The sequence below is a fragment of the Acinonyx jubatus genome, chromosome B1 (assembly GCF_027475565.1).
Source record: "Acinonyx jubatus isolate Ajub_Pintada_27869175 chromosome B1, VMU_Ajub_asm_v1.0, whole genome shotgun sequence".
NCBI classification, from domain to species: Eukaryota; Metazoa; Chordata; class Mammalia; order Carnivora; family Felidae; genus Acinonyx; species Acinonyx jubatus.
In genome coordinates this window covers 164542405-164569203 of record NC_069382.1, presented here as the reverse complement: position 1 = coordinate 164569203, position 26799 = coordinate 164542405, and the positions used below count along the sequence as shown (strand labels likewise).

Here is a 26799-nt window from a genome sequence, read left to right as displayed (position 1 = left end):
GAGACAGAGCATGAACAGAGAGGGGCAGAGAGAGAGGGAGACACAGAATCGGAAACAGGCTCCAGGCTCTGAGCCATCAGCCCAGAGCCCGACGCGGGGCTCGAACTCACAGACCGCGAGATCGTGACCTGGCTGAAGTCGGACGCTTAACCGACTGCGCCACCCAGGCGCCCCGTATTTTAAAATGTTTTAATGTATCAAAGCAAAAAGCAAAAACATCATTCAAACCAAACAAGTTATTAGAGCACCATTCTTAAGTGCTGTTTTGTCACTTTGCTTATTATTCTCTCAATAGTAATAAAGCAGAAATCGCATCACCAAATATGAATGCTAACACATTTCCAGGATAATGTGAACAGGAAACAAATAGAATCTTGAAACATCATCTCAAATACTCCTCAGAAAACTGTGAGGAGGGCAAAAAGTCCATAAAGTAAGGCACAAGGGTAGGCAATGAGAAGCTGCTGTCCTTCCATGTTCAAGGCTGAAATGAAGATTTTGGAAGCTGAGAGACTACACCAGCCAACGATGACCAGTGCCAACACAGTTCCAAAGGTGCCCCTATAGCAAAGACAAAAGAGATGATTACCTTATGTCAAGAGGAAAAAGAGATTATTGAATCAGAGCTGCTTCTGAAATGTCCTTGGTACAATATTTATAACTACTTTCTCCATTTGTAAAATGAGGATGAGGAACGGTATGATCTCAAAGGCCTTGCCCAGCTTGAAAATCTGTGAGTCAAATTCCCCGTCGGAGGTAAACATTTTGTGTTTTGGTAAAGCTTAAACTAATAGAAATACAAAAATTCACCTGCAGTCACTCTCATCTGTCAACATTCACATCCGAGTTCCTGAAAACCTTTTATATAAATTATGTTTAGGGTCTTCTTTTATAATTACAGATTCCTTTTCCCACACTTTCTTCCCAAATTTATTCCCGGTGTGAGCAGAAAGACAACTGGATTTGCACTCCAGTAGGGTGCCCGGTCACTGCTCCTGGGTCCACTTCTCAGGTTCCTATCTGAGACAGCAAAGCCTGACATAATTCAAGGAGGGAACACATATATGTATGTGGCCTCCCACCTCTTCTCTGAAGATTCTTTTTGTAGGTGTATTGTGGGTCTTTTAGAATATTGGAATGCATTTGTTCAAGTTGGTATCTTCAAAAATAACCGTGGAGGCAATTGGCTCTTTAGGAAGAAATGGGCAAATAAGGCTAAGTCTAGCCACCTTGGGGATAAAAGAGGAGGTGTGGATAGTAAAGAGTGAATTTCTTTCCATATGTGCAAAACAGAATGCGTTATTTAGAAAAATAAGCTATAAGAGCTAGGAAAGATCAGGAGATCTCTAGTCCCCAGCTTTAGATCAGTGAAGTGACACGAGGAAAATTGCATGTAAAATGGGCATTAGGTCAAGATCTCCTAATTCCTACTGGCACATAGCTCCTTTCACCATCGAACTGCAGTCTCACTCGATCCTGGTATGCTGAAGTTGAGAATTTTGTTTACTATTTGCAAGAAAGACAAAAATACTTACGTTTCAAAACTGAACCAAAGAAAAATAAGTGAAAACTACAATGTAGCTTATAATGCCTTAGATTATAAATAAACCAAAAGCATTTAAAATGCTCTCGAATGAATATTATATCCCTTGGTTTAATTAATATCTATTAGGAGTAATTTATAGGTTGATCTAATATACAGGTTTTTATGAACAAAAGTATAAAATTATATATATGATTGATTTGAGTGATATAGTAATATGCCCAAAAGGGAAAATTCAGTTTAACAGTCCTCGGGGTCAGAGAGTTTACTCTCCTTTAATATAATTTAAAAGATTTCTAAATCGTCCTTTATAATTCAGAATGAAAATCTAATGAAAAAAAGTCCAGACTTCTGATGATTCTCAAAATCAAAATATTTCAGTTTTATTTTCTTCCCCTAATAATCTGGAGTCAGATGCCCCAAACCTCAACTTTGCTGGAAATAATGTTTTAAACTTAAATTTTTTAAATGGTATATCATTATAGCATTCTTTGGTAAAAGCATTAAACAGAACAGAAGTTGCAGGACTAAACTCTGTATTAACTTGTCAACTGTCTAAACCAAACAACTTAATAAATGGGAAAGCTTGCTAAAGAACATGATATACAAAAAGGGGCATTTTTCCATGGATAAAACTCAGTAAGTATACCTGTAACTCACATTGTATTTACACAGTCAAGGTGTCCATTTTCTGTTACATTTCTTTCTTTAATGTTGAATACTTGTTGATAAACTGTTTGCTCTAAGCTAGTCTCAAGAATGACACTTTAAAAATTAAACCATATTGGAGAGCCTGGGTGGCTCAGTTGGTTAAGCATCCAACTTCGGCTCAGGTCATGATTTCACGGTTCATGGGTTCAAGCTCCACATCAGGCTCTGCACTGATAGCGTGGAGCCTGGAGCCTGCTTTGGATTCTGTCTCCCTCTCTCTCTGCCACTCCCCCACTCACACTCTGTCTCTCTCTCTCTGTCTCTCTCTCTCTCTCTCTCTCTCAAAAATAAATCAGCATTAAAAATATATATTTTTTTTGGGTCGCCTGGGTGGCGCAGTCGGTTAAGCGTCCGACTTCAGCCAGGTCACGATCTCGCGGTCCATGAGTTCGAGCCCCGCATCAGGCTCTGGGCTGATGGCTCAGAGCCTGGAGCCTATTTCCGATTCTGTGTCTCTCTCTCTCTCTGCCCCTCCCCCGTTCATGCTCTGTCTCTCTCTGTCCCAAAAATAAATAAACGTTGAAAAAAAATTTTTTTAAAATATATATATTTTTTTTAATGAGACCATATTGAGGCGCCTGGTTGACTTAGTCAGTTGAGCATCTGACTTCAGCTCAGGTCATAATCTTGCAGTTCCTGAGTTCGGGCTCTGTGCTGACAGCTCAGAGCCTGGAGCCTCCTTTGGATTCTGTGTCTTCCTCTCTCTCTTGCCCCTCCCCTGCTTGCACTCCATCTCTCTCTCTCTTTCTCTTTCTCTCAAAAACAAACATTGACAAAAATTAAAAATAAAACCATATTAAAACAAAGAAACATTTCCAACTCAGTCATTCTCAATAATGTTCTGAAAAAAAAAACTATATGAGATATCTAAACAAAACTATTAAATGCTCTCCTAAAATGCCTACCTTTGGCATTGGTAAATTCTTCATGTAATATACTATCCAATATAGTGTTAAACCTAAAATGTGCATCATCCAAGAAAAAAATGCAAATTGTGCCTCCTTTGGATATGGAAGAATGAGCACTGATGGCAAACATTTATTGGGTTCAGGGCATGTAGGGGACAAAGGACTATGTAATTACTTGCTCTCCCCAACCAGTGGTAGTGATGTGCTATCCCCTGGGAAAGTGCCCAGAAGAAAAATACCTACTGGATCCTCATTAATAGTTTTGAATTGCAAATACTATCTGCCCAGGAAGTAAAAAAAGAAAAAAATCTATTGGCTGAACATATATGCTATAAAGTTCTCTAGCATAAATATCCTCATCAGGGTTCCTGGGAATTTTCCACTGCAAGGAGCTCAGCTGAGAAAGAACAGTTGCTTCCTGCCTAGAAGGCAGAGTACTTGGGAACTGAAGCAATTTGTCAGTGTTCACCAGGCACTCACTCTTCCAAAATCAAACAAGTGAATTTCCTGCAGTTGTTAGAGCACCCCGGACAATAGTTCATATTGAAGAATGTGACAACTTACAAAGTGCCAGTTTCAAAGATAACTTGGTTGAATTTATTATTTAAATCATCCAAATAGGAACAGTGCCTGAGCCCAAACTGACCTACTTTCCTGGGTCTGTCTGTAGCCGTTAATAGTTTCCCCCATTCCACTACCAAAAAGATCCGAAAGAGGTTAACTGTTCCACTGGTGTGGCAAGCTTCACAGATGACTGTGCACGTGGGGGCAGTCAGCACACACAGGCACTTACTGCAGTGAAAAGAAGATAGAGCAGCTGGACAGGATGACCATGGGGAGCAGGCAGTAACCCAGTACACTTGCCACGCAGCCGTAAGACGCCCCTGAAGAGCTCATCAAGTTCAGTAAGGTGTGAATCCCTAGGCAACCTATGGCACTCATGCCGTACACATAACCAAACTGAACTTTTCCTGCCTGAAAGGATGGGAAGAAAACCATTAGAACACACAAGGAACATCAGGTGGAAATTGGAATATCAGCAAAGCAGAGAGCATTTTAGAATCAGTCAGTTCAACACCGTTCCATGTCATCGGAGACTGGGAGTTCCAGAAGAAAACGGTGGCTGTCATATGAATTCAGGTCCTGAAAACAAACATCCCCGACTATACTTGGGGAGGCATAAGCATGCCACAGAGAAGATGAGAAATTCCTAGTTGTTTTTTTTAAATCATAGATCATCTATTAGAAGTACCAGACATAAGTAAGAATATATTTTCTCCCCCTATTTGTTGAATAATTAAATGAATGAATAAATTAATGAAAAAATCCGATTTAGTCTTGAAGATTTTACAAGGCAAATTATTAATGTCAGCTAATACCTATAGGATTTACTATGTTAGGACCTATTCTAAGCATATCATGCCTATTAGCTTATTTAATTCTTACAACAACTTTATGAGATAGGTACCATTATTACATTCATTTTATACATGAGGAAACTAAGATGCACCAAAGTAATGTAACTTGCCCAAAGTAAAATAATGTTAAGTGGTACAAGTTGGCTTTGAACCTAGGAACTCTGGCTCTGAAAGTAGATCCTGGATATCTATAGGAGCTCTAACAAGTCTTAAAATAATGGGACTTGCTTAACCGTATTTAACCTAGCATATCCCAAACTTATTTGACCACAGAATCCTTTGTTTTCATAAGTCCTATTACCAGTTTAACTGACCATACTTCATGAGAAGCTGGTTTGTTGAACCAACTGACAATGAATCATAAATTACGTACTGTTAAAGAAAGTCAGTAGTGTTCAGGATACAACACTGATTTTTCTGAGGACTCATAAAAACAGCCATCTCCCACAAGGCACTATGGACTGGGGGCAGAAATATTGCCATTAAACTCACCCAGGGAATGTCACAGTCTCCTACTGATTCAACAGGGGATATTTTAATGTTGGCTACCTGAGGATGCCAAAGCTCCAGGAAAGAAACACATTTAATTTTTATATTTACATTAAGCTGGTTAGAAATTCCAGATAAATATTAAATAGACTGACTCTGGTTTTTGTGGGAATTATGCAAAACAATAAGGATCTGGTAAGTTCAGAGAGTGAGCTTTTTAGATGTCATGTTTTCTTTTCCACGGCTGTTATCTATAAAGTCTTTATGTCTTACAGAGTAAAAAGGTATTTACTTCATAATTAATTAGTGGACAGTGTTATGACCATATTAATGTTCAAAACTATCTAGCGATTTTGAGTTCTTCTTCCTCAGCACAGTTGGGGAGATTGGTCACTACCAAGTAAGTCCTTTCACAAAATGTCCCTGGGGCTATGCTTGCAGAATTCTCTCTTGCATTAGCTGTAATAAGTTCTTACTGAGGACCTTTTGCGTTTTTGGCTCTTTTGTGAAATAATGCTAATAATGCTAGCAGACATGTTTAAAGAACCCCATCAGTTATGCATTGCTCTATTGGGTGATTTTGCTTCACTTGGAAAATAGTGACAATTTCAAATCACTTTCATGTATTAGAGAAAGATTCTACTTAATATTTTGATTGGGATGAGATAGCGCTGAGGTAGGAAAGTTGTAATGGTGACAGGCAACTTCCCCACATCCAAAGAACAAGAAGTATACCTTCCTGACCCCAAGAAGTTTTATAAATGGTGGGGGGGGGTGGTGAATAGAAGGTGGATAAAACTAATCGATAGTAAAATTGCCCCTTTGGATATCAATTGCTGACTTCTCTCTTCATCTCTTTTCCTGTTAGTTTATCCAATTTAAGCTGTAATTCCATTTGGCAGGGGCCACTGTCATTTTTTAGATTTGTTTCAAACTCTAAAAAGGGCTTGTAACTGAAATGGAAAATAAATGTTCCCTTTATTTTTAACCTCAAAACTTTTCAGGTCCTCCTTTTCCACCCTCATTACTGTATCTTGATTTGAAATACTATTCTTCTCATTATGCTTTTACATCGGTCATGCATGGTCCTTTTCTAGATCATACTCTTAGACCTACCAGAAAAATTAAATGTAGCCATAGATGAGCCACTCATCTTCCTTGTTTGGGGGGTGAAAATAGTTTTGAGAGGAAGAATAAGTAAAACTAAGTTTATAATAACTATTTGAAGCTGTCTTTTTTGGTTTGCCTCCTTCTACATGAAGAAAGTCCACAGAAGATACTGTGTCATGCCTTAGGTCCACATAGATTATAAAAGTGATAAGTATGTGACCATGAATGAACAAGTGGAATATTGCTTTGGATTTAGTTTTGCTTTCTCTAGTACAATGCATATACCAGCCCACAGAATTCTCCTTTACATTTTAACATTAAATATCCAGGGCAGGGTTAGCTTAGCCTCAAATGGATTCTGAGTGAAATCTGACTTCATTAATATACACTTGGGTAATTTTTTGTTGGTGGTGGTCATTATGGTTCTACATGTATCAGAACCAGTTCTGAAGTAAACACATCTAATGGTAAAATTAAAATGAAAATGTCTGCCTAAAAGTTTCAGAAATATGCATTTTCACATATTCTCCCAAAATTTTAGAACTGAATGGAACCTTAAGAAATATTTTATAAACCTTTTTCACCTTCAAAATGAAGAAAGGAAGGCCTAGAAATAGGGAACAAAAGGTTCAAGATCATACCTAGAGGCTAAGTTAGGGGTAGATCCAATTTTCTCACTTCCAGTTGAGTTCTTTGCCTATATTGCTTTGTACTTAAAACAAAACAAAACAAAAAAAGAGGATATTTAAATAATTCTAATTAATATTATGCACCCCAGAAAGATCTTAATGGAATTAATGCTTTCCTTTGAGGGATGGTAATGGTAATATTTTCTACAGGAAAACAAACAGCTGTTATATTATAAATCACTTGAAAAAGAAAATATGGGTTAATATATTAAATGGATTGTTTCTGACTGTTTGATTAATTGATGTAGTCTTACCTAGCGTAGCTAAGATTATCAAATTACTGTGACAAAGATGGAAGGGAAGTTGGAGACTTAATTAAAACTCTAGCTGATCTAGTGTTTGATTTCCAGAGTACTTGAGTACTTTCAGTTGCTGTAGTTCAAAGGAAGAAATAAGATGCTATCAGTAAATACTAGCATATTGGATAAATATGATGTGACCACATCGTCATGTGTCATTCTAGAAATCTAGAAACTAGATTTCTATCAGTATTTTGATTGGTATAAAGTCAATTAATAAATAAAAAGTAAAAATTTACTTAGTTGCAAATACATTTTACATCTACTTTTGAGAACTGTGGCTACAGTGAGGAAAACCAATTATGGAAAGTGTATAGCTGTAAGAGGGAGAAGTGGACTAAATCGTTATTTTAAGGGCTTTCCCCAGAATCTTTAATTTCCTGTATTCTTTCTCCTGCCAAGTTTATCTCTTTGCTCCTTAATGAAACTATACTTTTCAGACTGGCATGACTATCTTTTTCATCCCCTTTTTAACTTATGGTCATTACCTCCTTTGTTTAAAATCATAGGCCTTTTCTCATTTTCTCATTTTCTCTTTTTCTTCCTTTTTTTAAATGAAACATTTTTCTAAATTATCAGCTAGAATGGCTTCTAAACTTAATTTAGGTGGAAATACGTTTTTCTTTACTTCTCTGGTGACTCAATTTCATCACTCCCAGATTTAAAGAATGAAAGTGGTCGATACATAAGACAAATGGTAAAGTCAGGGGAGAAAAATGCCTTCATAAAAAGCAGAAAACCAAAATAATAAAGAAATATACAGATTGAATAAACAAATTATTGGTTATCATTGCAAGTTAATATATCCATAATAACCTAACCCGAAACAAGGAGACTCATCTCATACCTCACAGACTATTTGAAATCTAGAGATACACCCCAGCGAAGAAAATTATGAGCAAAGAGAAGGGATCTCTGTGGTGTCATGACAGAAATGTCACAGAAAACAAGAAATAAAATTTGGGCCTGTATTTCCCAAATCCATGTGTTCCTTTAACGTTTTCAGATTGACAATCTTAGTAACAAGAAAGTCATAAAGGATCTCTTGCTTTGTTGAAAATTTGCTCAATGATTTGAGTTTTGAAATTCTTACATTTATATGTTATCTGTTGTAATATTTGAGGGTAGTTTTACTTTGTCACTATGATTCAATTAACCACATCTCTCTCACCAAAAAAAAAAAAAAAAAAGTAGTGATGAATTAAACAATTTGCACTTTAAAAAGTAACACATTTTCTTCTGTATTAACAAAGCCAGTCTATTTGGCTTCAAAAACAACATTTGGAAGGGCACACATTAAAATCTGGTGCTTGCTGCTGTCTATTACCAGAAGCAAGGTGGCTCCCAGAGTGACACAAAACAGGATGGGCCCAGTGAGGTCCGTTTCATTCATAATGCTGCCATCTGCTGGCTTCAGTGGGTTTAACACGGTCAAAGTTTTTTGCCATATGTGATTAAAATTAATTCCAAGTTCTGCAAAAAGAAAAAAAAAGAGGTACTATAACATTTTATAAATATGAATAATATTATCTAATTAAATTTAACATATCTGATTAATTTACTTAGCACTTTGATCGTTGTATTTTCAAAATCTAAAGTTCTATGTCATATATAGTAATTCAAAAACAAAAATAACAAAAAAAGATTTTTTTTGTTCCCAATGAGTTAAAAGATATATTTTAGATAAATAATTACATCACAGAAAAAATTTCCCTGCCTTATGCACTAAATATAAGCTTAAAGTCTGAATATTGCGAAACAGATGTTATACAGTAAAAAAAATAAAATGGTAGCTAACAGACCAAAGGTACTATTCTATTGCCTATTTACATATTTCCTTTTTCCCTATTTTCCCTTGATAATACTTCTGAAATCATATCATGCTTATACCAAACATGGTATAATTTTTCAATTAGCAGCATTATCTAAACTAAAGATATTTAGCCCAGATCTGGGATTTTACTTCCGCCCTGCCTGATGAGAAGAGTAATTCTACGCTAACTGCCTAAAACTCCACAGAGGAGAAAGTGGAATGACTCCTTCTTGCACCCATATTTTAATAAGGTCAGTGCTATTGTGGTTGAGTTTATGTACTCACGGATTAAATTCTTGAGACAAGTTAACCTTTCCCTTTCATGAGTGGTGGTGGTAGAATAAAATATCCAAAATCTGTGGGGCTCAGTGTCCATAAGTCCAAACTCATTTAGAAATATCTATTTTTCCCCAATACCTTGTTTTCAAATAATTTTGACTGCCACCTCACAGACTCTTCTGCTAGATCCTGATTCTCTTACATCATTTTTATTTAAAAAACAAAACAAAATAAATCCACCCAGCCATTCAACATTCACTGAATACAGAAATAAATATTTACACCACATTAGTTTCTTTTCTCATCACCTCTATAAACTTTAAGATGTATCCTGAGTAGAAAAAAAAAAACATTATAAAAGGAGAAGAACATGGCTTTACTATTTAAGAACCAATAATCAAGCTGGTTACCCTGCTTGTATCATTATAAATTTGAATAAGAATAAGGCTGGGACCCAGAAAAACTAGAAATAAAATACAGTAAAGAACATGCATTTCAACTAAAAAGAGTTAATTTTTTTTTTTATTGAATGCTTTCACTGAATTTTGCTGTGAGCTGTACAAGATTTGTACACATTGGTCTCTCAGACATGTAATGAAGCTAGTACTATTATTTTATTCCTATTTTGTGCATCAGGTAGCTGAGGTTTTGAAATATTAAGTAATTTGTCCAAAGCCACAGAGCTAGTAACAGAAATCTGATGCAAGACCCCATGCTTTCCTCCCTAAAACAAGCAATCTAATTAAAAACTTGGCAGAGGATCTGAATAGACATTTTTCCTAAGAGGACATGCATGCAAATGGCCAACAGGTACATGACAAGGTGCTCAATATCACTAACCACCAGGGAAATTCAAATTAAAGCCACAAAAAGGTATCACCTAACACCTATTATCTATTTGATAATAGAATGCTATTATCAGAAAGATTAGAAATAACACGTGTTTGTGAGGATGTGGGGAAAAGGGAACCCTTCTGCATTGTTGGTGGGAATGTAGATTCATGCAGCCACTGTGGAAAACAGTATGGAGGTTCCTCAACAATTAAAAAAAAAAAAGGAAAATAGGGCTCTGGCGTTCCCACTGCTCCCACTGTGGCTGCTCACCAGGCCAGGCTGGCCACAGGTCTACCTACAGCTGGAGGGCACGGGCTCCTGGAGGCAGTAGCTACAGCAAGGAGCCCAGTGGATACATCCCCAGGGTAGCAATGCATGGCAGAGAGAGGCTATGACCTGAACACTGAACCTGGCCATTTTAAACAAAGAAAAAAGAAAAAAGAAAAAAAAATAGAACTACCATTTGATCCAGCAATCCCACTTCTGGATATATATCCAAAGGCAATGATAACAGTATCTCAAAGAGATCTATGCTCCCATGATCAATGCAACATTTTTCACAATACCCAAGATATGGACACAATCTAAGTGTCCGTCAATGGATGAATGGATAGATCTATCATACATATGATCATACGTGATACATACATACAACGGAATATTCATTTATGAGAAAGAAGGAAACCCTGCCATTTGCAACAACATAGATGGGCCTTGAGGGCATTATGACAAAGACAAATACTGTACAGAATCACTTATATGTGGATTCTAAAATCAAGGAGAAAAGAAGTCAAATGCATAGAAACAGAGTAGAAAAGTGGTTGCTAGGGGCTGAGGGTGGGAAAAGTAGGAAGAGACTGGTATAAAGGCAAGTGCACATGCCTGCCCACACACACATACCACATACAAAACAAACAAACAAAAAACAAAAGCCAAAAAAAAAACCCTTTAGTTTTAATAATATAGCTATGGTTCTCAATGTGCATCTCATTTCATAATAGCTGTATTTTTTTTAATTAAGTTCAATTCTCCCATGTGAAGGATTCTCTCCCTAAATCATCTGTACATGGCATTCAACTTCCCTTCCTAGGATTTAGTAACTGTCTTTGATCACATATAGGGCATAGTTCAACTTCTTTTACAGCAGCACATAACACCTAACATGTTGCATATCTGACATTCTATACACAGAATACCAGATGGACTTTTAATGACTTCCATGACATAAGAGGGGTCTTGCTCTAACAGGGACCTAGACATTTTCAAAAGGTTGGCCAGACATTGGTCTACACTGGGATAATAAGGATATTTTTTCACTCATTTGACAGTCAGGTTGACAGTTGCTATCCCTAGTTTGAAAAGAATTTGACTGGTTAATGGTGAGTAAATCATGTGCGTTTCAACTTCCATGTTGCATCCTTTTTGCTATCACACTGTTATTTATATATTTCTTAATGAACATACACTTTGGAGAAGATGAGCTTAAAATGAGGTTAGAATGTCTACTATGATTTTTTAAATTAGCAGATTTTAAAATTTGAGAAATATTATAATTTAAATTAATTTCATCTAAGCCTTATGTTGTTTTCAAACTATATTTTCAATTAAGACATTTATGTTAGCAATATGTTTTCAGTATTTACAACAAAGTGCCCTTTAATTCAAAATACCTTTTTTTCCTCAAAAAGCATAACAATTATTCCTGAGGAAACTCCGATGAAAAATGCTTTATGAGACATTATTACTGATTTTAGACATTTATTTTATGGCATAATTAACTTCTGCACATGTTTCAACATCGAGTCATTAACCCAGTGAATGAACATAAGACCTGCTACATTCTGTCATACCAAAAAAGAGTTTATGTGTTTTCTACCAAAATATAACATTTTGTTTCCCCATAACATTTTGTTTCCAAATTTATTTCAATGTATGCAAATGAGATTATAAGTATTTATTAATTGTAGATATCCTAATATAATACCTTGTTATACATATAAAAGATGAAGCTGTTGTGAAATTTGAATGTAAAGTTTATTGTTTTGCTGTCATCTAGTGGTAGTAAAGTATATGATATATATGCTATAAAAATGAATTAATATCTTTGTTTTGTATGCAAATTGTGGCACTGGCCTTTCAAATATAAACATCAGGCTGTGCTACATATATAAGTACCGAATATCACAGTAATTCTTCTGGTTTGACAGACTTGAATTGACTATTACTCTTCGAGATACATTTGTTAACATATTAATTGTACATTATCAAATTGCAAAAGTTATCATTCTTACATAAAACCACCAAATGAGTCTTTTAGATAACAAAGTATTTAAGGAATAAACAAGCACATTTTCAAATAACATATTTTGTGCAAGGGTTGTTAATTATTATAGCTTCATAATGTGATAGGCTGTTTTGGTGTATGCTCAATAAAAACTAGCGAACACCATTTATCACCTTATCCTAGAAACCCTGCCTACGGTTTTTACATATCTTTGAGACAGATGAAGCTGAAAGCTTTCAGTCACCCAGCCTGAGGAACATATTGAATCAGAGTCTAGAAATTTCACAGATTCAAAATGCCGAATTATATTAGGTGCAATCTCTTCTAATACCCTAGCAATTCGGTGGGGATAATCACAAAAAGAAAAAAAAAATCTAAGAATTTTCTCTAAGCTGCATAAGGTGGGAGAGGAAATCTAGGGTATTTCCTATTTTAATTTGAGAAGACATAAAGGAAGGATGCATTAGAGTTTAGAATACCACAATAGATACATTTAGACAAGTAGAAAAGATTATTTTCAATGAATGTTATAGGAAAAATTGGTTAATCATTAAAGAAAAAATAAGGCTGAATCCTACTTCACACACAAACATAAAATAATTTTTATTGAATCAAAAATTTAGGTGCAAAACAAAAAAAGATCATTAAAAAAATTAAGAATAAACAAGAGGATACAAACAGTACTCAGAGCTGGAGAAACACATTATAAACAAAAGAGCAATCAGAAAGAAAATTTACCAAGAAAAATATTGTGGACTTGAAAACATAAATATTAAAATTCCAATATGCTTTAATTTCCTATTAGCAAATTAGATGGCAAACACCATCTAGGAAAAAAAAAATGTTTGCAACACATATTCCAAGCAATCATTAAATATCCTTAACATACAAATATCCCTAGGGGCACCTGGGTGGCTCAGTCAGTTAAGCATCCAACTTCGGTTCAGGTCATGATCTTGCAGTCCGTGAGTTTGAGCCCCGCTTAGGGCTCTGTGCTGACAGCTCAGAGCCTGGAGCCTGCCTTGGATTCTGTGTCTCCCCTGGCACCCCGCCTCTCTCCGCCCTTCCCCCACTCGTGCTGGGTCTCACTCTGTCTCAACAATAAATGTTAAAAAATGTTTTTAAATAATAAAAAAATAAAAATAATAAAAACATGCAAATATCCCTATAAATAAACAAGGAAAGGAAAAATCTTAAGATTCCAATAAGAAATCTGACAACATGAAAAACAGGAAGAACAGTCAATAAACATGGAAAAACATGTCTAACATTTCTAGTAACTAAGAACTACAAAGCACTCCTTTTTGCCCATCAAATTAACTAAGACATCTCATGTTCTATGATGATGGTGTAGTAGGTCATCCTTTTTCTAGATCAGTTTGACAATGTAAGTACCTTTTGATCCAGTAATCCCAGTTACAGAACCAATCCAAGGACAACTCTGTAGAGGTCAAAGTTATTCACTATGGTGTTCAACAAAGACTTATTTACTATAATGAGCAACCTTTAGGTGAGTTTAAATTATAGTACTTTTATATGACAAAATATTATTAAGCCATTCTAAATCATATTTTGAAGTAATATTCAATGACTTTAAAGAATGCATGTAGAGAAATGCTTTTGATATAAGATAACTTTAAAAAGTACAAAATTTTATGGGGCACCTGGGTGGCTCAGCCAGTTAAGTGTCCGACTTTGGCTCAGGTTATAAACTTGCGGTTTGTGAGTTCAAGCCCTGTGTCAGGCTCTGTGCTGACAGCTCAGAACCTGGAGCCTGCTTCGGATTCTGTGTCTCCCTCTCTGTCTGCCCCTCATCGGTTTGCATTCTGTCTCTCTCTCAAAAATAAATAAACATTTTAAAAAGTACAAAACTTTATAGCCATTGTATGATCTAACTTTCATTTTTGAGTATTCATAAATACATATTCAAAAATATAGCATTTCACTTTAAACATATATACTTAAATATACACATACATACGTAAAATATTTACATATATGCATTTTAATTTTTTTAATGTTTCATTTATTCTTGAGAGAGAGAGAGAAAGCACAAGTGGGGAAGGGCAGAGTGAGAGAGGGACACAGAATCAGAAGCAGGCTCCAGGCTCTGAGCTGTCACCACAGAGCCCAATGCCAGGCTCGAACTCACAAGCTGTGAGATCATGACTTCAGCCGAAGTTGGACGCTTTACTGACTGAGCCATCCAGGCGCCCCATACATAAATGCATTTTATACACACACACACACACACACGCACACACACACACACACACTCAGAAAAATAGGATAAAGGCTGGAAGAAAATACATCAAATCATTAATGGTAGTTATGTCATACAGACAAAATTTTAGGTGGTTCTCATAATTTTATTCATATGTTTCTGTATTTTTAAAATTTCTATGTTGAATATAGATAACTTTTATAACAACACAACTGATAGTTTTTTTTTTAAGTAGATATGTTGGTGGAATCAAAGAAAATGTGTAATGAGGATAGCTTATAACTTTCATGTGTTGATTACTATTTCAGAGGCAAACTAGAATGAATTGGTTAAACATAACTGATTCCCAAATCTAACTGGCTTCTAAAGAGCCAACAAAACTATTACATAATTTTCTGTGCTTTTCTTTTAAAACTTCTTATTTTAATGTTTAATTTTGAGAGAGAGAGACAGAGGCGAGTGGGGTAGGGGCAGAGCGAGAGGGAGAAACAGAATCTAAAGCAGGCTCCAGGTTCTGAGCTGTCAGCATAGAGCCCAACGCAGGGCCTGAACCCATGAACCACAAGACCATGACCTGAGTGGAAGTCGGATGCCCAACTGACTGAGCCACCTATGTGCCCCTATGCTTTTCTAAGTGGTTTAAATCTTTCACCCTTTTTGAATTTTGAAGACAAAGAGGGAATGCTTTAATGCCAAGTGGTTGGCTGTGTTTATACGAGACAAACACTTATCTTTTGATGTAAAATATTGGGAATTTTAATTTATCCCTTTTCACTTGACTACATATAAAGGGGTTAGAGCATAATAGTTAACCTATTAGTATTTCCCTGTGGTTAAATTTAAATCTACTTGAGTTTTAGTTTTCTAGCCTCTATGCTTCTAGCATATGTTGATTTTCTTCAAGGGCAAAAAGCAGCAGATGTAGTGTGGCTGAAAAAAAAAAAAAAAAATCAATGGCTGGAACATCCCTTGAAATCCCTGAGACCTTCAACTGCAAGGGTCCACTGGTTTCCTGCCATGAACAGTGCTATTTACTGGAATCCTATTCCTCCCCACTTAGCCATACCTAGCTGAGATGAGGGGACTCATATGACCCAGGAAAGAAGAAAAATGGGTTGTATCCATGACAATAAAAGAATATTGAGAAACTACCCCCTTGGCTCCCAGGCATCACAGCAGAAGATACAAGTTAACTGGGGTGGAAAGGGTCATTGCTATAACCACTCTGCTAAAAGACATGTTCACTATTGTCTACACATGGTAAGGGAGTCTGCACTCTAACACACTGAAGAAACATTTAATAACAGCAGTAATAGTGTGGCAATAGTACAGATTTACTTCCAGTTCACCCCCCCTCCACACACACGAGACAAACTTTTAACGGTTTAAGCACCTTTGTTTGGCAGACTCTTGTTTAAACATGGGATAATCACACATAAAACACAGTATACAGCATGCTGACAGTGCACATTATGTGCTGATTATTGCTATTATTCTTCTAGCTGTACACACATTAATAGCATTCCCTTAACTTATCTTCTAGCAAAGGAGGCTCTTCATCAAAACTGTCAATGTAAGAAGATTGTGAATAATAATCCGGGTTGGATGCTGGCTGAAAAAATTGTCCCTCGTAACCCGATGACATGAGCATCTCTTGTGGGACAAAGGCAGCCTGGGGTTGCTCACTGGCTTGCTGTCTAGAGAAAGGAGAATACTGATTTATATATATACAGAGAGTGTATCATGACAAATCACTGAAGGAAGCTACAATTTTTCTTCTATGAGTTCTCCTAATTTTTATGAGTACTTACCCATGAAAGACAGAACTTGCTTAAAATTTAACTTTCATAAAAACAAATGAAGTAACTGGTCGTGAGAAGGTTCTAGAAGAAAGATCCCCATACCAACTAATATTTATTGATTATGTACAAGTGCTGGACACTTTCCCTCACATTTTCCCACATAATTAATACTCTGTAAGGTAGAAATTGTAACTTTAATCCCATTTTACGGGTAAAGAAATAGAGGTTCATGGAGACTGAAGGACTTGTCCATGGTCACACAGCAGCACTGCTGGTGTTGGACTCCTAAATGAAACTGTCCCAGCATCTCTGCCCATTGATACGATGTTGTTTTTTCACTTTGTTCAGGGGCAATCACCAAACATGACATTTCCTACAAATCTGTGGAAGCAATGGGTAAAATTCACAATTTTAATGGTATAGTCAATTCATATGAAAAAACAAATATATAAACTGACTTTCTAGCTCTGGCCATTCCCAGACAATTACTGCCAACTGAATTATCTTTGAATAACTCACTAAAAGGATTCTATGGCTGGGTTAATGTCCTTCTTTCCAAATGTGCAATTGAGTTTTGTTGAAACATCATGTTTCAATACTTCTTTGACCATGCTTTTGTTTTTTATTTCACCATTTGTATGAGAAAGTTGGAAAACAACGCTCTTAGTACATAACTTACTAGAGCTAGAGAAAAGAAGGAAGGGAAAAAGAGTTATATGAGGTTATTTGATCATTTAAAATTGTTTTTACCTGAAGGAAGGGGGAGACACATAAAGAGCTGTCCTTATTAACATGTTTAAGTTTCTTTCATCAGAGCCCCTTAGGTTAAGCTAAAAATAAAGCCCAGGATTCTGAACTTTGCAGCTCCCTGATCTCTTTGTGTTAAAATATTTACAGAATGGATTTTGGTACTTTCCTTCCAACATTAATCTTAATATGAAGTCTAAGAATAACATATTTAACTTTCCTTATACAAGTAAGTCTGACAGAGAAAATAACCTTCTCTGGGGAAAAAAAAAAAAAGCTGCCAAAATAAAGATACATGCATTTAATCATTCGTTAACTCAGCTGTGAGCTCCTTAGGGCCAGGACCTCGTGCAATACTTCTCGAATCCCCAACAGCATATGTTGATTACTGTTACTGTTCACTTAGCCATGAGGCATATTCTTAATCTTTTTTTTTTTTCTTTTCTCACCAAAATAGACGCACTATCAAAATTACTGGCAAAGGGGTGCCCGTCTGGCTCAGTGGGTTAAGCAGCGACTGATTTTGGCTCAGGTCATTATCTCACGGTTTGTGAGATCCGTGCTGTGTCCACATGGAGCCTCTTTGGGATTCTCTCTCCCTCTCTCTCTGCCCCTCTCCTGCTCACATGTGTGCTCTCTCAAAATAAAGAAACTTTTTTTTAAAGTACTGGTAGAAATGAATTATAATAATCTGAAGGGCATGCTGGTTGATGAAAGCCCCCCTTGATCTATACAGTTTTTAATGTAGAATAAAAGGGGAAAATAGAGTGGACTTAATGGACCAGCATCTAACCAAGATTATTTCACTGACAAACTGTCCTGGCCTCACTAAAACCCATACCCAGGTGTGATTAACCAGGCTTGAGGAAAGGTAACTTTTACAATTACTCCCTGTAAAGCAATCTCCATGAATGGGGGGAAATTTGGCATAGGTGGCTGGCTACCTTGACCCAATCCCTGCAAAGAGAAAAACATTTTGCCCAAAAAAAAAAAAAAAAAAGAGCCCATTACCACCTAAATCCCATCCCCTTTTTTTTCCTCCCTCTCTGCTCCTTCATCCAGAAAATTTCTTCATCAGGAGCTTGGCCTCTGTTGTCCTTGGCATAATACTAAAATTTTCCCACCACTTGTTTAAGAAAGTATAATTTCAAAATATGTCCTACAAAGGAAACCTCAAAACCTTTTATCTAACAAAAATTACCATAGTCACCTCCTATCACTATCTGATTTAAAATTCTCTCTTTTTATAACTTTGTACATGTTGACTCTGAGATTTAACCCTACATCTCAATAAAATCTAAGCGATACCAATATAGTTGCATTATTAGTTCACAGTTCTACCCAACAAACTCTGTACATAACCCAATTCTCATGCCCTTTTTCTTAAAGTTGCTAATTTTATTTAACCATACATCCTTTTTTCTTTTATTAAGTATTTTATTTTAATTCCATAGTTAACATAGTGTTATATTAATTTCATGTAACCATATAGTGTATACTACAGTGACTCAACAACTCTATACATTACTCAGTGCTCATCATAAGTGTACTCTTAATCATATATATTGAATGTACACTTAATCCCACATTTTCTAGCATTATCCTTTTATATTAGATGGTGCTAACTCTGATGGCTATGCTAACAAAATTCTCATATTTTCAGTGACATCTTTGAAGCCTACAGTATCCTTTCATGAAAGTCATTCAAGGAGAATGGACTGGACAATTTCCTAATTGCTTTATTAAGCCCATAGCACTGAATTATTAACCTATTAAAGGCAATTGTATGAGTTAAATTAGTGTAACCAATAGTTAAGACGGTAAGGGTCTATCCTATCTACAGTCCATATAGCAATGGGAGTTGTGCAGAGTGTATCAACAAAATATTCCTCTTCTCCTTGATTACACAGCATCTTAATTAGCTCTATGAGAAGATGCATATTGAAATTTTGATGATTTCTAACTCAGCACATTATTCCAGATGAAACAAATGTCAACTAAATTAGACCAAGAAAACACTGGACTCCGGCTGGTAGAGTTTAAACATTAACTTTGTTAGCAGGCATCTCTTCTTCCTGTAAAAATAAATACTTAAATAAAAAGTTAAAACAACTGTCAGATGACTGCAAAAAATCCCTTTAGAACCACTGGCAACATTCTAGTCACATGACTCTTCTTTTGTTTCCTGACTGCATGGGATTACATTTCTCTTGCAGAAATAATCTAATGATAGAATTTATTCCAAACCAAGTAGAGTGGTTAGCAAACATGCCTCTGGAGTAAAATCCTGTGTTCAAGTCCCAGTCTCTTTATCTTAGGAAAATTCCGTCACATCTGTGCCTCAGTTTTCTCATCTGTAAAATGAGCATAATAATAGAACTCATGGTACAAAGTAGTGGTTACCAGAGGGGAGGAGGTTGGGGGATGGGCAAAATAGGTGATGGGGATTCAAACCTACAAACTTCCAGTTATAAAATAAATAAGTCACGGGAATGACAAGTAAAGCATGGGGAATATACTCATTAACATTGTAAGAACACATGGTAACAGATGGTAACTACACTTATCCTGATGAGCATAGTTTAATGTATAGAATTATCTAATCACTGCATTGTACACCTCAAACTAATATAACATTGTATGCCAATTATACCTCAAAAAGTATGAACCAATTAAGAAGCAATTTAAAAAAAAATTAGTCAATACCAAAGCTGAACAGGGCTCAATGTTCTTCTACCAATATACCCAAGCCATAAAAAAAGTGCTGTATAATAGAATAATAACAATAATGGAACTCATAAGGTTATTGTGAATTAAATTAGCTGAAATAAGTAAAGCACTTAGAATAATATTGGGCACCCAAAACATGATCAATAAGCATTAGCTAAGTATTTGTATGCTGTTTTCTTCCTGAGGCTTACACTAACGCATTCTAGACTCCTTCCACACATCCTGGAACAGCTCCTTCTCTATTTGTAAATAGTTGTGTCTTTCTCAAAGAAAACAACATTAATAGGAGGCCAGGAGGCTTTCTGTGCTAATCACCTTTAGCTTTTCACCATTTTGGCTTCCTTGGAACACCCAAACTGACTTCACCAACACCCCACCAGTCTTGTGTTTCCTACCAGGAGAATCTCCACTACATGCATGCCAAAACATCTGTCTCTAAGCAATAAAGCAATGGCCACACACCTGGTCTATATAAAAATCCTCTGTATCTTCACCATCTCTTCAGTAATTCCTTTTTCACCACCCATACCTGGGTTTATAAACTTCCAACTAGTCTCCAGATGGATGATGTCATGTTAAGGCATGGTCTCCAGCTGGGGAAAATATTTTACCTCTGAGGAAACAGGACTTAACATTCACCTTGCAATATAAAAATAGAAGATCATTGGTAAAATATTCAGTAAGGGGTGCTTGGTTGCTCAGCCGGTTGAACGTCCAACTTCGGCTCAGGACATGGTCTTGTGGTTCATGGGATCAAGCCCCACATCAGGCTCTGTGCTGACAGCTCAGAGCCTGGAGCCTGCTTCAGATTCTGTGTCTTCCTTTCTCTCTACCCCTCCCCTTCTCACACTCTGTTTCTCTCTCTCAAAAAAAAAATACATTAAAAAAAAAGACTCAGTAATAATTTCTTGTGATTCCAGCAATATGTTTTCTGCATCCTGTTACACAGTCACTAGCTACGTATTTTACTAAGTTTCATTTTTCCAAAACTGTAGGTATGGACTTCATTACAACAGTCATCTGAGCTGCTTTACTTTGTCAGTTTGATCCAGAAGGCATGTAGATGTTGAGCTAACTCCCAGTGCCATATGGAGAGTTAGAGTATAAATCAGGTGGTAAAAAATGTATCAACAGGTAAGTACAATTCATTGGAAGTCTAACTGCACATTTAACTAATATTCAGATATGGGTATATTTCATAGAGCCAGATGACACAGCATGCTTCCAAAGACCTGAGACAATGAAGGTTTCAGAATTTGTAATACTATCACCTGAAATAGCCTGAGACAACAATATCACAGATCTACAATGAAAATACCCTGCTGGTTAAAAAAACAAAAAAAAAAAAAACAAAAAAAAAAAACACATTGGTCTGTACTCCCAGAATCATTTTATCTATGTAAGTCTCCAGTTGAGCCAGTAAAATGAGGCATTCTAAATACCCTTGGTAAGAACAGGGGCACCTGGGTGGCTCAGTCGGTTAACTGTCCAACTCTTGGTTTCGGTTCAGGTCATGATCTCATGGCTTCGTGGGTTTGAGCCCCTCATTGGGCTCTTGCTGGCAGTGTGGAGCCGGCTTGGGATTCTCTCTCTCTGGCCCTCCCCCACTTGCACTGTTTCTGTCTCTCTCAAAATAGATAAATAAACTAACTAACTAACTAACTAACTAAACAAACAAATAATCTCGGTCAGTACAAAATATACAGGATCAGTTGGATGGTGGTGTGGTTTAAGGAATGGGGGCAGGGGAGTCGACTTATACCACATTCCCGGATTCTGGCTGAGCTGTTGGGTGCACAGTGACTTTGTGCCACCAGCAGTACCACTAACTATGTTAGAGATACTAGAGGAAGATCAGGTCTGGGGATTCAGAAAAGCTGAGGTTCAGTCCATCTGTTAAAGCCCTACTAAAACATTCAGAGGGAATTGTCTAGTTGTCACCTTTTCCGCAGAAGTAGCTCTTTCTTGCTCTAAATAATTTGAATAGATTTTCTATTTAAAAAAAAAAAAGAAAAATATAGTGGGAAAATATGGCCTAGATAACTGGTGAGAGGTGATTGGAAACAATGCCTATCTGAATGATTAAATAGTTTAAAATATATATTTTTTAATGTTTACTTATTTTTGAGAGAGAGAGAGCATGAGTGTGGAAGGGGCAGAGAGAAGGGGAGACACAGAATCTGAAGCAGGCTCCAGACTCTGATCTGTCAGCACAGAGCCCGATGTGGGGCTTGAACTCACGAACCTTGAGATCATGACCTGAGCCGAAGTCGGAAATTTAACTGACTGACCCACCCAGGCGCCCCTGACTGAATAGTTTTTTAAGATGAGAAAAATCCTTGTTCATTCTCAAATAAGAAACTTTGTCTTAAATACAAATATCTTTATTGTCTTAGTAAGCATAGTCAACCAGCTTTCAGATGAGTATGCCATTGAGCAAGCTTTTTAAAACAAGTTTCCATTAATGGGGGAAGGGGTGAACAGAGACAGAGAGAAGGAGACTAACTGATTATAGCTATCCCCTGGATTCCTGTGTCTTTTGCCAGGATGGTCAGCATCTTTACTGTGATTTGGGGTGTATTTTAACTGAACAATTCACTGTATGAATAAAAGATCAAATCTCTGGAGTTTGATGTACACTAGTAAGTCGCTGACTTGACTCCATATTTTATGTACCTCATAAAACTACCATACCTAATATGCCCTTTTCTAATTCCTGAGACTTGAAGTGTGGACTGGAATTTAAATGTTACTGCAGCCAAATCAAGACCTGGATTTAAATGCTAAGCAACTGAAGCAGGCCAGGCCATCAACCTAATACAATATAATCTTAAGTTTTCTCATGTGGTTATGTTAATTTCCATCTCTTTGTCATCTTGATTTCTGGGCAATGTTGACATATGTAATCAAATGAAGAAAGAAAATTGGGTGGTGTTGGCGGGAAGAAAGCTGTGGTCCATGAGTCCCTGCATAAGGAGAAAGCTTTGTTTCACTTTTATCAGGCTTTTTAGTTTAGTCTGAAAATGTAGACTGTAGATACTACCCAGGTGTTTTATTACAACTGGAGAAGAGAAAGGAGAAAATAAACAGAAGGTGACTCGTTTCTGTCACTAAAATAGGAGAACACAGCAGAAAAATCCTATCAGATGGCTCTCACTGTGGATTATGTATTTTGAGTTACCATCCTATAATACTTTAATGTTCAAGCTACTCTCTCTGCCTGATTAACACTTTTCTGACACCAAACACTTTTTCTTGGCCTTCCAAAGTGTAAATCATAAATTAAATAAAATCAAGTTATTTTTTGTAGATTCTGCAATGATACAGCCAATTCTATAGCTTTATCCTTTTGTCCTTTTTTTCTTATAAATATTTTTTAAATATCCTAATTTGCCTAATGATAATATTCACAGAGAGAGAAGGAGGGAGGGAGTGGTATAGATTGGTTTTCATTTTAAGGAATGCTTATGGTAACCTGACTGAAGCTGGATAACATAGAATAGGGATGTGAATGAGATAAAACTCCAGATATTAAACTTCAACAGTTTTAAAAACATTTTATACCAATACCTTTCCCCATTGCCTTAGAGAAGTGGTTCAGCAGGAGTAGGTAGAAAACAGCACCTATCTGTCTGTCTTCGGGACTGATCATCCAGTGGAAACAATTTCTAAGTTGTTCTGGGCATACCCACTGTCTGTTGCATTTATTCTATCTTTTCCTCCTTCATCTGGATCTTTCATGATACTTATCTGCTTTTAGAAAAATACACTCAAGAATTAATAAACTAAAAATATTTCTTATGAGGTTATATTTGGCCTAAACTTGCTGGAATGAAACAGTGACCACATATCCCAGTTCACCTAAGATGGTCCAGTTTTAATCCCATTGTACCACAATTATTATTAATGGCATGCATTTTACTCTTAAAAATGTCTTGATTTTATAATAAATTGTGTGCCCACCTTAGTTATGGGTCTAATCAATAACCTTGGACTAAAATCCAAACCCTATTTCTTACTAGTTGTGTGACCTTGGAAAAGTTCCTGGATTTCTCTGGGTCCTTGTTTTCTCATAAGTAAAACAGGGGAAAAATAAGTAAAGTGGGGAAAAATAAAAGCACTCATCTCAGGATTGTTTGGAGATCCAATAATCTAACTCATGTACAGTTCACAACAGTACCTAACACACAGTAAGAGTTCAATAACTTTTAGATATCTTGAAAGTTGAAAGGTCTGACGCCTCTCACAATTCCCTAATCTAGACTCACAAAAGAACATCCAAAGAAGCAACTGTAAAAACAAATACAATAAGATTAAATGACTTTAGACAATAAAGTGTCCATTGATGTGACAAGCTATAGTCACAGAAAAACTAATATTTATTTTATGGTTCTACCATACAACACAATTTCCTACACATTATCACAACTCTTCTTCATGATAATTTCATGAAATAGGTATTATTAATGCCCTTATTTCTCACTTTAAGATACTCAGGGAAGTTAAAGTGTTTCCCAATATCACAAAGAACAAAGGATAGAGCCAAAACTTGAAACAAATTCTTCTTACCCTAAATGCTCTTGCCCTATTTACCTTAGTGAGGGTAAATACTAAATTCTTGTCTTTTTAATTTTCAACTCAAGTTAAACCGTCAACTCAAATAACTAACACATTCTGAAATATGTGTATTTTAATTCCATTTAAGAGCTTTCACACTGTATTATAATTGCATATTTAATTGCCCTCTCTACAACATAAATTCCTAAATTTTATGAGGGAAAAGATTATGGACTTTTTTTTTTTTTTTTTAATCTTTGGGTCCGTAGCATCCTTCTTAATTCCTAACACACAAGCAGGCACTTGATACATGTTTATTAATTAAATAAAATCTACTTCTTGATCAGTGTCCCAGAAAATATCATGTAAAATGAAAATTGTTTTCTGTTCTGTCCAGGGCCTGTATTCAGGCTCCCTGTTAAGTGATATTTTGAAAACAGGAGACAAGCCACCCACCTATAAATGGGCCTGCAGTGAAGTGAATTAATTTCCCTGACCTTTCCTGGCATTTCTTCTCGGGTATTTTACCAAGATATGCTGGAGAGAGCTTTGGCTTTCCCCAAGGAAGCCCTCCCTTGTTAAAATATTATGACTTCTTAAAGTGAAAGCATACTTACTGTCTAGATCCATAAAGATTTCCATAGGCATTAGAATCTTCAGAACTCTGGTCCTGATTATCAATAGTATAATTAGATTGGTAAAAATCAGAGTCAAATTGTCCCAAGTTTGACATCCTGAAAAATAAGAATGTTTTTTACTGGGAATTTTGAGTCTGTAAAATTTCTTTTGAGATATTTAGCAAGGATTAACTGATGATGTTATTATGGCTGGATTCCTGTTAGAGAGTAACGTATTCTTTGGATGGGTTAAATTAAGTATTGGGGAAGGGGGTGGAAATGTATTTAGAAAGTCATTTAAAAATGTGTATCTTCAATGAACTTTTCTGAATTTTTTTTTCCACTCACTAGGACTCTGACTTCGACCAAACTGACTTTGATGTGAAAGAACTAGCATTTTTCATCAAATTCTTCATTCTTAGCGATTTAAAAGAAAAAGTTTTAAAATTGGTATACATCTAGATTTTCTCTTAAACAATGTTAGTTCCTCATTTTAAATGCATGCAACCATGTTGTAAAGCCAGAAAACAAATGACTGATAATTCTATTTGAGTTTCATTTTCCTTAGAGTTTTGGAGTGTGTTAATAGCCTTCCCAACCCAACTGCCAAACAAACAAACAAACAACAAAACACCCAAATCCTACAAACCAGTTTCCTAGTTCTGCTTTCCAATTCCTTAAATGTATTTGGAACATTTTTTTCTTTTTCTTCTGCCTCTCCTGCTACTCCTAGGCTTCTGGCTGAGCAAAAGGGAGAAAGGCTCAGTTCTGCTAAGGGAGGAGTCTGTCTTTCTATACACACTTTCTATATAGTTTCCACTCACTTAGGGAGCAAAGTAGAGTGTGTGATCTTGATTTAGACCGAATGGCTAGAAATACCAGAGGGAGGAAGAAAGACTTGAAAGGAGAAAAAGGTGGGGAAGAAAGCAATAGCAAATAGTGGCTCTTTGGATAAAAACTACAGAATGAAGAATCTTTTCCAGTGGACAGATAGGGTTATTCAACTCAACATTTTAATCTTTATTTTTCTTTGAAAAACATTTTATTTCAAGGAGTGAATTTAAATATCAGGAGGAGCAATCCACACAATATAATAACTTATAGAATACTGCTATTAATAAGTTTTGAATGAAATTGTATAAACAGCCTTAGCTCTAAAGGGCTTCATTACTCACAAATATTCAAGTAATTGTCAAATACATCAAATTGTTTTCAGTTTGGTAGAAATACAGAAAGCTTTTCTAAAATTAGATGTAGCAATTCATACATCTGACTTCATATATCAAAATTTTTCATTAGTAATATGCATAAAAGTAGCTATGAATTATGTAAACCAAAATTGAGACTAGAAGAATATTAAATCTTTTAACAACTTATAATTTAAAGGTCTTAAAATTTAACAGCATAACTTTCTCAGTCCATGAAAACAAGTTATTATGCAGCATAGAGAGTAATTTCATAGGAGAATACACTAAGGTTTCCTAACATGCAACACTTTATGTAACATGACCATTGGTATTGGAGTCCTTATGTAACTCAGCTTCGTGTTTTGTTTAAATGCCAAGTTTTTCAGGAGGATTAGACACATACCTTTGTATTGTTTATGTCAAGAGGTCTTCCAGGCAATGTAGTTTCACTTGAGAAATTTGTAACAAATCAGTTCCTGAAATGATGACCCTCGGGCTCTCTATAGGTTTCTAAATTTGTACTCTGACACTCTGAGCAGGTGCTACAGCCAAAAAAAA

The 26799-nt window shown here is 36.0% G+C and overlaps 1 protein-coding gene across 1 annotated transcript; it reads right to left on the bottom strand.

Moving 5' to 3' along the window:
* YIPF7 (Yip1 domain family member 7) lies at nt 1-26799 on the bottom strand. Its single transcript, XM_053217411.1, has 6 exons — nt 26645-26799; nt 25055-25171; nt 16140-16298; nt 8495-8642; nt 3956-4137; nt 1-561 (listed from the first exon to the last, which is right to left on the bottom strand). The coding sequence occupies exons 2-6, from the start codon at nt 25168-25170 to the stop codon at nt 399-401; spliced, it is 768 nt and encodes a 255-aa protein (XP_053073386.1). The 5' UTR covers nt 25171; nt 26645-26799; the 3' UTR covers nt 1-398.

Coding starts and splice junctions, on each gene's coding strand:
- YIPF7 (XM_053217411.1), bottom strand. CDS start 25,170: ATGTCAAACTTGGGACAATTTGACTCTGATTTTTACCAATCTAATTAT. Junction 16,299..25,054: donor AATCTTTATGGATCTAGACA/GTAAGTATGCTT, acceptor TCCTTTCTCTAG/ACAGCAAGCCAGTGAGCAAC. Junction 562..3,955: donor TCTATCTTCTTTTCACTGCA/GTAAGTGCCTGT, acceptor TCTTTGCTATAG/GGGCACCTTTGGAACTGTGT.